At 37.6% G+C, this 12,230-nt stretch overlaps 1 protein-coding gene across 1 annotated transcript in view; it reads right to left on the reverse strand.

Annotated features, from left to right (window-relative positions):
* SLC35D1 (solute carrier family 35 member D1) overlaps positions 1–12,230 on the reverse strand; it is a 59,631-nt gene that overhangs the window by 14,924 nt on the left and 32,477 nt on the right. Inside the window, exon 11 of the mRNA XM_036933138.2 lies at positions 10,359–10,441. Within this exon, the coding sequence (XP_036789033.1) occupies positions 10,359–10,441 (83 nt within the window). The remainder of the gene's footprint in view (positions 1–10,358; positions 10,442–12,230) is intronic.

Below are 12,230 nucleotides of genomic sequence, written 5' to 3' on the forward strand. Positions count from 1 at the left end.
TTGAATTACTGTGTTGTACACCTGAAACTAATGTAGTGTAATACTGTGTGTCAACTACCCTTCAATAAAAAATAATTATCTACAAAAAAAAAAAAAAAAGGGAAGAAAATAAAATTACAGGCCAATATCAATGATGAATACAGATGCAAAAATCGTCAACAAAATAACAGCAAACCAAATTCAACAAAAGGATCATACACTGTGACCTAGTGGGATTCATGCCAAGGATGCAAGGTTGGTTTACCATAAGCAAATCAACATGATACACCACATTAACAAAATGAAGGATAAAAATCATATTAATATATCAATAGATGTTAAAAAGTGGGTATAGAGGGAATGTTCCTCAGCATAATAAAGGCCATATATGACAAATCCACAGCCAGCATTATACTCAGTGATGAAAACCTGCAAGTTCTTCCACTAAGGTCAAGAACAAGGTTGCCAGCTTTTACCACTTTTATTCAACACAGTATTGGAAGTTTTAGCCACAGCATTTAGGCAAGGAAAAGAAAGAAAAGGTATCCAAAATGGAAAGGAAGGAATAAAAATGGCACAATTTATAGAAAACCCTAGAAACACCAAAATAAAATTGTTAGAATAAATAAATTCAGTGAAGCTGCAGGGTACAAAATTAGTATACAGTAATCTGTTGCATTTCTAACACTAATAATGAACTATCAGGAGAATAAACTAAGAAAATTCCATTTACAACTGCATCAAAAAGAATAAAATACCAAGGAATAAATTTAACCAAGGAGGTCAAAGACCTGTACTCTGAAAACTGTTAGGATATTGATGAAAGATAATGAAGATGATACAAATAAATAGAAAGACAAACTGTGCTCATGGATTATAAGAATTAATATTGTTAAAGTGTCCATACTACCCAAAACAACCTACATATTTAATGCAATCTTATCAAAATACCAATGGCATTTTTCACAGACTGGAACAAATAATCCTCAAATCAGTATGGAACCACAAATAACCCCCAATAGCCAAAGCACTCCTGGGACAGAAGAACAAAGCAGGCAGTATCATGTTTCCTCATTTCAAACAAAGCTACAGTAATCAAAACAGTATGGTACTGGCACAAAAACAAGACACAAGATCAAAGGAACTGAATAGATAGCCCAAAAATAAACCCACATTTACATGGTTAATTAATCTATTAGAAAAAGCAAGAACATACTAATGGGGATAAGTTTCTTCAGTAAAAAGAGCTGGGAAAACTGGACAGCTATTTGCAAAAAAGTAAAACTGTACCTCTTTCTTATACTGTATAAAAAAATATACTCAAAATGGATTAAAGACTTAAATGTTAATACCTAAAACCATACAACTATTAAAAGAAAAAAAAACATAGGCTCCTTGACATCAGTCTTAGTAACATCTTTTTGGATATGTCTCCTTAGGCAAGGGCAACGAAAGAAAAAATAAACAAATGGGACTACATCAAAGTAAAAAGCTTTTGCAGCATGAAGGAAACCATAAACAAATGAAAAGGCAACCACTGACAATGTTATCATTTCAAAATGTTTGTTCATTTTCAGTCATCCAATAGGGATAAAAGTCAAAATGCCAAGGCATACCAGGGGCAATAATGACAAAAAAAGCAAAAAGAAGGAAGAGGAGTTCTGGCAGTTGCTGCTTCTCCTCACTGTCATGGCTGCACACCCATTCACCCAAAACATCAAGGAGCACTGCGTGCAGTGAGGCCTTCCTGGTTGTACTGTGGCCTTAGTTGTACTGTGAGTAAGCAAGCCCTGACCTAACTTCTACTATCTGAAGTTCACTTGAACTCTCAGAGTCTTCCTAGTTGGTTATTCATTCGTCCTCTGTTACGGGACAATCAAGGCACCTCACACTCAGGCACCAAAGTCCTTTTCCAGTATTACCCTTGTGAAATCCTTCTTACTATAGTGATAACTGAATACTGGCAGCCCAGCTCCCACCCAGCAGCTGGATTTCCAGTTCCATGCTACACTCATGCAGTGCTCAATGGCTAGAATACCCACCTTCTCTTTTCCACCTCTCCAAATCCTACCTACTGGTCAAGGCCTGGACTTCTGTGAAGTCTCTGCATCACACAACTCTGTGTGACTTCAGTTCCTGATTCTACCCCAACCTTTATTACAGGTGCCAGTCAGGATAGCTACTTTTTGACATTTGTGTGATGACAGCTGTTGAAAGCTCTTTTGAGAAAATGTATAAAAAGTACCTTGTCACTGCTACTATTAATGCCACATAAATGCCTAGTGTTATTGTAAAAGCTATGAGATTCCTATATAAATGAAAGCCGTTACTGTTAACATAATCATTTCACACTTCCTTTCCTCCTTCAGCCTAATCTCAACACACTGTCCATAGTAAACCTATTAAAATTAAACCAGATCCTGTCACTCTTCTATTCAAAACTCTCCAATGTCTTTCTCCCACTTAAAAGTTGTCCCTAATCTGCCTCTCCACCCAATTTCCTCTAGGGCCCCACCTCATTTCATGCCCCCTACCCCTGTGGCACTGGCCTCCTTGTTCCTGGAACATACCAGGAACACCCCCACTTAGGGCCCTTTCCCTTGATCTTCCCTCCAGAAATGTGGCTTGTTCTCTCTGCTTTTTAGGTCCTTACACCAAATGTGACCTCAGTAAGTGCCTGCAATACTCCCTTATCCCCCTTCCCTGCTTTACTTTGTCCATTACTATTTATCACAGTTAACATTCATCACCCGCAAATATTTCACTCATTTTTATTCCTTTTCTATCTCTGCTACTAGGAAAAAAACTCCATGAAGGGCAAGGGTTTTGTTTAGTTTTGATAGCAGCTCTAGCCCCACTGCCTAAAACAATGTTTGACACATGACAGATATGTTATCACACATTTATTTACGAATAAATGAATCTTCCCAGCTTGATTACAAATTCCCTGAAGATAACAGTCTATGGCTTTGCTTGCACTAAGAAGTCATTTCCTTTAATATATGTACAGAATGGGTTTGACATTTCTGACTCTTACCATGCTGCCAAGGGATAGGAGAATAAAGACCGGTCAGTGGGTAAGGCAGGAGGTAAGCAGGGAGACTGAGAATGTTCAAAACACTGAGGGCCCATTTAAATCTCTTATCCCATGTGCCCCTGCATGGCTAAATCATGGGGCAGATTTTCAGATCAGGGTTAGAATCTCAGCACTGCCTCTCACTATAGAAGCTGTGTGGCCTTGGGCAGGCTATTTGATATCTCTGAGTTTCAATTTCATTATCACATAAACTGGGGGATGATTAAATGAGATGACACTGTAAAGGTGGCCATCACATATTAGGAACTCAACAAATACTAACTCCCTATCTGTTTGCCTTCTCAGATTATCTATTTATGTCCTTTCTAAACTAAGTGTTGGTCTGTGTACCTACTTTAAAAATAGAAGTACCTTAGTAACAGAAGTCTGGCCAGGATGTGAACCATTCCATCAGACTAGTTTCAGGAACTTAGCTAGGAGTAAATTAAGAAAAAATTAAAAAGCTCCCAAATTCTGCTGTGATATGTTTGGAACTTACAGGCCTTGACAATGACATTATTTGGCTTTACTAACTGATGAGTCAGGCAAAGGCTTTCTTGAAGATCAGAATTCTGGTAAGACCCCAAGGACATATATAGGTTTATTTAAAGACTGCACCAGAGAAAAGTAAGGGGGCAAAAAGACTATAAGCCTAAGATCTTCTCTCCTATCTATTTTTACTATTCAGTTTTAGCTTTTTGGAAAGGGGTGGGAGTTTCTTACATATTTAGAAATGGCTCTTTTTTTGCTTTCTTGACATCTTTGGTACTGTCCTTCAGCTTGGGGCTGAGTCCAACCTACTCAGGCATTTCCATCATTTTCTCCTCTACCTCTGTACTTCTTTTTCTTTTCCTCCTCTTAGAAAAAGAAAAAAAAGGCTTAACATGTAGGATTCCCATCAGAACTAAAAGAATAATATATTTTATGTGTTTTCCACACTTGGAGGAAGTTCCTTCAAAAGTTGTAAGTCTCTTACAAAATAACTTTACACCTACTGACCACATGGCATAGTTTCCACAGGACTTCCTCAGGGCGAATCAGAGAAGTCTACTGGAAAAATTAGGACAGACAACTCTAGCTCAAAAAGTGAAAGCAGAAAACTGAGGCTGTGAAAAGAATTACAGATAGCTAGTGTGGCATCAATGACAGAACACAGGTTTTCTGTTATACTCCATTTCAGAGCTCTTCTGTTAAGAATTATGATATACCCAAGGGCTAGCTGACCTCCCTAAATCCTATTTAAAAGTCCCAAATATTCCAGTGACCTGCCAGTTATATAAGTTTTTAAATAGCCTTTATACTACAGATACAAATAAATGGTAGATATTACATCAATAGCAACTAACTGATAATACAAAGCATGCCCTTCTCTCCCCACAAATGAGAGAACTACTATGCAAAGGAAAAGCCTATGTTCTTACTTCAGAAGAAGCTTGAATAATCCACTAGGATGAAGATTAATCAGGAAGAGAGGCACTCTGGAACTAAGAAGCAACTCATCCTTCTAAGGAAACAAGCAGAGGAAACCAAAATGAAGGAACTGAGCAGAAGTAGCTATACCAGAGTCCTCAAGAACCAGCTATGGAGCTAGACTCTCAGCAATACCATGCCCCATGCCAGAGACTTTGTGGACCCTGGTAGGGCTCAGAAGCTACAATAAAATGGGTATCGTTGCACAAAAGGAGCCTCACTTAAGAGTATGTAATCATTGTGATGACCTATCATAAAGAGATATGAAAATAAAATTAATTCACTCATCTATTCACCATTTACTAGACTATGGTTAAGAATAAAAACTTGGAAGGCAAATCATGGATTGAATGCTTACCAGCTTGATAATATGGAGCAGTTTCTTAGTCTCTCTGTGAAATGGAATAGTCACAGTATCTACCTCATTGGGCTGTTATAAAGATTAAGTACAGGGTACTTAGGACAATGCCTAATACAAGTACACACAAAAATATTGCTTATTATTTTGTTATTAATGTTGAATGTCTATTATAGACCAGGCACTCATAAATACTGACACAACTTAAAGTAAGACAAGTGATTTCTGCCCTCAAACAGCTGAGAATCTAAAGTGTTAATGGATACATGTGTATGGCTTACTAGGCTACAATATAATTATTCAGTAATTTACTGAATGAATGCATTAAGGGGTAAGAACTTGGACTCTGGAACTCCAATTCAACTGGGTTAAAGTCCTTGCAACATGATTTACGAGTTGTGATATTAGCAGATCTCTGAGGGAATGTACCATGTCTCCATAGAGCATAATGTTTGGCATACACAAACAGGCTCAGGACATACTTTAGAATGCATTCAAGTACTTAACTTCTCTAAGCCTTAGCCTTCATTTATAAATTTGTAATAATAAAAGAACTTCAAAAGAGTGTTATGAAGAATTAGGCAATACAACAGAGCTAGTATTTTCAATAAAAGCTACCAGAATGACTGGTATTTATATTTTTTAAAAAGCACATATACAATAAAAAGACCCTTCATCCAGACCTCACTTCATATATATATATAAACCAAATGGGCTACATACCTAATTGTAAAACCTAAAAATATAGAACTTCTAAAAGAAAATGTAAGAGAAAATTTTCATGACCTTAGGTTAAACAAAGATTTCTTAGATACAACACTGAAAGCACAACCTACAAAAGAAAAAACCAATAAATCAGACTTCATCAAAATTTAATTTTGCTCTTCAAAGAGACTGTTAAGAAAATGGAAAGACGGGCCACAAACTAGGGAATAATACTGGCAAATCACATATCTGGTAATACCTGTGAACCTATACCCACAATATGTAAAGAACTCTCAAAATTCATTAAGAAAACAATCCAAGTTCTGAAAAATAGGCAAAATATTTGAACAGCCACTTTGCCAAAGATTTTTGTTGGGGGCTGAGGATAGAGGGAAAGGTTCAATGAAAAGGGTTATAGGGAGACTTGGAAGGGTTAATACAATAGTTCTCCATTTTCAACATCGTGGTGGTAGTTACTTGACTGTATGTATTGCCAAAACTCAAAGAACTGTAAAGTAAAAGGGGTGAATATTATTATATTTATATCATATATTAATTTTTTTTTAATGGGAGGAAAAAAATCCCAGAAAGATGAGTTTCAGAGATTCTAAGATTTCTGCCTGGTTAGGAGAATGATGATATCATTATCTGGAAATTCTACATTATTCAGGCCAAAGTCATGGGCCAGAGCCCAGCCTCTGATGGACACACAGAAGCATGCTCTGTCAGCACCCTTCACTGTTCATTCCTCACCCGTGGTTCCTTTTTTGGGCTTGGGTGGGCACTCAATAACTGACCTGGAATGCTTCTGACGAGCTGGAGACAGCTAGGCTCTCAGCAGAGCCCTAATGAAAAAAATTGCCTCCTTGAATTTGGATGGAGCCTGAGAAGCTACCAATGCAAAACTTCTGCTTTTCCTGCACTGGAATCATACCAGGAAGAGGGCTATTTAAACTGTTTTTAAAACAGCCAAGAAACTAGGCAGGGTGGAAGGGAGCTAAATGTATCTGAGTTAAACATAAAATCCTTTAAGAATGCAGCTCAACTAGTAATTTCCTTCAAAGTGCATGCAGTCAGCTAAGGATTGATGTCATTTCCAAAGTGAAATTTAGTAAGTAGCCACTTTAAATTTGTTTTTTCATTTTTAAAAAAGTAATGTCCACAACCTGTAAGTCTTCTTACTAGCTAGTGAAAAATAAGTAAAATAAAATAAAAATAAAATAAACAATGAAACCAAGATTTTCACTTAAAAGGGAAAAGTTAAAAAAATATAGATAGCATATACTCTCCTTTACAAAAGCTGAAAAGCACACTGTAACAGAAATAATCTTTGAACAGAAACCTTGATTCTAATCCCAACTCTGCAAATAATTTGAATGCTGACTGGCTGATTAAATGTATCATTTATTCTCTTTAGCCTTGTAATAAACAAGGGATTAAAAAAATATGGCATGTAAAATGTATTATAATAAAATGTGAAAGCAATTAGAAATTATTAAAAATACTACATAGGGACAGTATCAATGACACCATTATCAACTAACCTTGTTAGCAAAACAGTGCTGTCTAACAAGAACTATAATGCAGTACCTGACACACAGAGAAATTCCCACTGGAAGAATTTTTAAGATGTTGGATATGATAAGACTGACATACACTCTAACATTCCAACATACTAGGGCACTTAAAAAGTTTTTTAAATAGCCCACAAAGTGAAAAAAGGTACATAATCTTCCTTAGGTTATCTTTTCAGAGACTGGAACTGCAGGATCCAAAATGCAAAAAAAAAAAAAAAGCTCTAACTTCATTTTTGGCTATCAAGTTATTTATTTGAAGGGCACAAAAAGAAAATCAATGCATCACTGAATCAAGTCTTATATAGTATTATAATGATTATTTTGTCTAGATTTTTAGAAATGAGTGAAACTCAGGTGTCTTACCTGCGGTTTTCAGCCTCAGGCAAGTTCACTATGAATTCAGTGAGACTGAGAAATGACAACGGAACGTTCTTGGGGTAAAATGGTTTATAGCTGGTTTTATTCTCTCGGCGGTAGGTCGAGCACTAGAATCACTTCTGCATCCAGCAGTCTGCAGGTCTGTAATTCACCTCCTTCTCTGCCTCTGCCCAGCACTGGGCAGAGCTCTTTATATAGTGACTCAGTCAATAATAGCTCATTGTCTATGGGCATGGAAGCAGTAGCCTAGCACTAGGCCAATTACATTATCAAGTAGTTTAGGGCCAGGTGGGGATCCTGATCATAGGAACTTCTATTTTCTGCACATGCAGGCCACATCCAAAGTCAGAACTGGTTCACCATGCTGTTCCTTATACCCCTTCTTCACAAATATTAATGAGAGAAAGCAGTAATTACTAAGTATAGATGCCAAGCTGTGAATTAGATACTTTACATTCACTAGATAACTTCATTCTACCAACTAAATAGATAAGTATTTTCAACCCTAACATATAAGAAAACTGAAGCTCACAGAAGATAAACCACTCACTGACAGTCACACAGATGGCAAGCATCAGAACTACAACTCCAAACAAGGTGTGAAATTCAACAATTCACCTTCTATAATATGCAATCCACAAGTATATGTATATACCTACCCTTCCACCAACTCCTACCCCTACAAATGATTTTTTTTCTCTGAGAGTAAACAATAGTAGTTCCAAATATCACAGAAGGGGCAAGAATCAATTGCTCACCTATTAATAATATTAGTGTGGAGAAAGTGAAGGTTCCTATGGCCAGGATTCTCACCTGGCCCTGCTCACTACACACATATGGGCAATACGTCGTTACTGACTCTATAAAGAGCTCTGCCCAGTGCTCTCGGTGACATGGTGCCACAGCTGCAGGGCTGCAAGGCTGCAGAAGAGCAGAGGCTGGAGTGGTGATGCTCCTGAGGACAGAGACTGAGACAGCTGCGGGGGCAGAGAGGCCCAGACGCAGAGGTCGGCTTGCTGCATGCAGACTTACTCTGAGTGCACAGGATTCTAGTGATTGACCTGGCACTATGGGAATAAAGTTGAGTATAAACCCTTTCACCCCAAGAACATTCCATTGTTGTTTTTTTGGTCTTATTGAATCCATAGTGAACTTGTCTGGGGCTGAAACCCACTGGAAAGACAATTAGTATTAAATTCTCATACTGATCCATAAGTAAGGTAGAACAGATACTATCATCTGTTTATATTTGAAGAAATAAAAGTTCAGAGAAGTTATATAATTTGCTGCAAATTAAAAAGATGATACTACCATATTCTATTAGCTTTTTTACCAATCCATATAGAATTCATCAAGCAAATATTTATTAAGTAACTACCAAGATTCATTCTAGAAGCTTGGGGAACTTGTGTGAACAATATAGGCAGAGATCTCTAACCTCATGGAACAGTGGAAATGGAAAATAGGCAATAAATATAAATAAGCAGATTCTGTTGTATGTTAGAAAGAGATAAGTGCACTGGAAAAGATAAATAGGAAAGCAGAATAAGAGGGTTTGGGATCATCAGAAGGGGAACAGCAGGTTGCAATTTTACGTAAGTGTCAGAGTAGACTTTCCTGAGTAGGAAACATTTCAGCAAAACCTCATCAGGGTAAAGGAGTTAGCCATGCAAGTATCTGGCGGTATAGTGCCCCAGGTAGAGGAAATACTCCGTCTAAAGGCCCTAAAGAGAGAGCATGTCCTGTATTGCAAAGGAATAGCAAGGACGTCTGAGTGGATGTAATGAAGTGAGGGAGAAGAAGAGAAGCAGGAGCTGAAACTGGAGTTTAAGGGAGGATAAATCTGGCAAGGCCATGTCAGAACCATGAGGCGGTGGGGAGTTGTGACATGTGCTGACTTACACCTTTTTACAAAGAATACACTGTCTACTGTGTTTAGAATTGACTGGGGGTCAGGATGGGGGAATGAGTCAAAGCAGGGATACAAGCGTAAGAGGCTAGGCAGTGTTCCAGGCAAGAGATGTTGGTGGCTTAGATGATGAGCAATTCCAATGGTAGAAGTGATCCTTTTTTGGATTTATTCTGAAAGTAGAGCCAACAGAATTTGCTAACACTCTGGATAGTGGGCATAAGATTGAAGAGCCAATGATTATTCCAAGGGTTTTGAAATGAGAGGCTAGAAGGATGGAGTCTCCATCAACTGACAGGTATAGGGGCTGTGGGTGAGGCAGACTTTAGAGGAAATTAAAATTGTTCAGTTTTGCACATGTCAGCTGGAGATATCAAGTGGGCTGTTAGATACACAAGTCTGAGTTCAGGAAAGAGGTCTGGGCCAAATACAAATTTGGCAGTTTTTAGGCATATAAATAGTATTTCAAACCATAAGCTTCCAAATTCTCAAACTGAAAAAGATCTTTCATGTAAGTCACCCTCATTAACGAAGATAAATAAAGTCTAAAATGCAGTGAAATGTCCAAGGTCAGATACATATAAATCAGTTCTAACAGAGCTGGTATTCTTTAGCCTTGAATTTTCTTGAGAACACTGCTCTGCCACCTAGCATAATAAATAAAAGGACTGTTCTCTGGAGGGTAAGTGAAAGTAGTTGAACTTCCATAAAAGACTTCCTAAATACTGTGCATAAAATATGCAACTATTATCCTCCTTTCTTAAAAAGCATTATTTAAAGACATTAAATATATAGTACATTGTAGGCACTCCATAAATGTTTAATAAATAAAGACATTTGCAATTAAATAGCAAAACCTTACTGTAACACCATTCAGAGTGGCTACATTTAAATATTTTTACTTACCTGATATTTAAGCCAATGAAGTTTGTCCATGTGAAAATATAATCTCCACCAAAGACCATTCCAATATAAGTTATTAATATATTCTAAAAAGAAAAATGGCAAATACTGTTACATAGGTTTAACTGAACCCTTTCAATATTCACAACTCATTCATGCTATGAACCAAATACCTATGCTTAAAATAAAAAACAAATAAACAGACAATAACAAAAACCCACCAATCCTAAAATGAGTGTAGTAAAAGCAAGACCACCAATAAGAAAATAATTTTCTTATTAGCCTCTTCCCAATCTATCTTTATTGGGAAGCTTAAATACTTTCACCAATATTGAAGGATATTAACAAGATTAGCAGACTTTCCCTGCCCCAGGGTATGAGCTGATACTATAAATCTAAACAGAGAAACCTGATGTTATGTTACTAGGGGTAGAAGACACTGAAGCACACTTAGCAAGCTTAGAAAAGGATGTTTTCCCTCCTATTGAGAAAACTGTTGACCTGTGAGGGGAGCATGAAGAAGGAAAATCTGCTTACATGAAGCACCTTCCCATCTTTTGAAAACGAAAAAGGGGATGGTGGAAAGTATACCAATATGAAGAACTGTTTTTAGAAGAATCTTCCTTGGTATCTTTAAACAACACATAGGAAGTCATTTCAAAGTAACATATCTAAAAATCACCTCTCCTGACCCCCTTAAACTCTGAGGTGTAAATACCTTCTGCTTACCTGGCTCCCTTGTACTTACCCTCAGATCACAAAGGCGAAATAAAATTTTCCAAAGTTTAAACTATTCTTCAATTCTTCCCTAACCTCCCTTCTTTCACATTCCTAACTCTGCCTCCTTTACTGCTATTACAACTGCCATAAATGGTACATGTCACAAACATTTTTAGAACCTGGGTTCTCCTCAAGTAGGTCTATGAAGCATAAAGTAAAATGCCATAGTTTTAAAAGGCCAGAAACAAGTTTCAAAATTATTTTTATAATGGAGTGTTTTTTTGAGAGAGCATTCAAAATTATATTAGTCCCTTGACTGAGAGCAGATTTTCATATTTGAGGAGAAAAATAAAATTTTATCCCATGTAACAGTAAACAAAGCCAGTAGGCAACTTGGGAAAATGTGTAACAGGACCTCAGAATACAGAGATCCAGAGAGAAGGCAGATTAATTTGCATAAGTTGCCCATGAAACTTCAAAAAGGAAAGGACAAAGAACTCAGTCATTGTTGCTCAAAATCAATCAGAAGCGAGAAAAACTAGATGTATTAGGGCATCCTAACCAAGGTCTGCTATCAGGAGAAGACACCAATGCTCCCAATTTAACTAGGAAGCACAGAAGAGTCTATGCTGGTAGCATAAAACTAAGACTACAATTCTCAATCGTTAGTATACCTGAGAATCATCTGGAAACCTTGTTAAGAACTTTAAAGATTCTGAGTCAGTATATCTGGGGTGGGCCTAAGAACTTCCATTTTTAACTAGTTATCCAAGTAATCTTCCCAGCACACCTAAGAGAAACAAGGAATGCTGGCCCAAGAGTTTACGGAGTTAGGATCCTCAAGCAGAGAAGGAAGCTCTCAGGCCCTTAGGGAGCAATGACTGAGCTCAAAGGGCTCAAACTGGGAGGCTAATGGGAGAAGCTCCACTTGGCCCAGGAGCCTCTGAACCAGCAAGGGCATCCCTGTACTCCCATTGCCTGAAGGTGTAGGACATCCTTCAACAGCAGGACCACAGAGCAGTGAGAAGCAACAGCAACTGTAAACCAGATTATCTAGGTGCTTCCCTCCCTCTAACTTAGAATTCCCGTTCATACCCAACACTCCAAATCCATGTTGAAGTCATAGACCTTCTGAAGTTAACCCAAATCTGGTTT

The sequence above is a fragment of the Manis pentadactyla genome, chromosome 4 (assembly GCF_030020395.1).
Source record: "Manis pentadactyla isolate mManPen7 chromosome 4, mManPen7.hap1, whole genome shotgun sequence".
NCBI lineage: Eukaryota > Metazoa > Chordata > Mammalia > Pholidota > Manidae > Manis > Manis pentadactyla.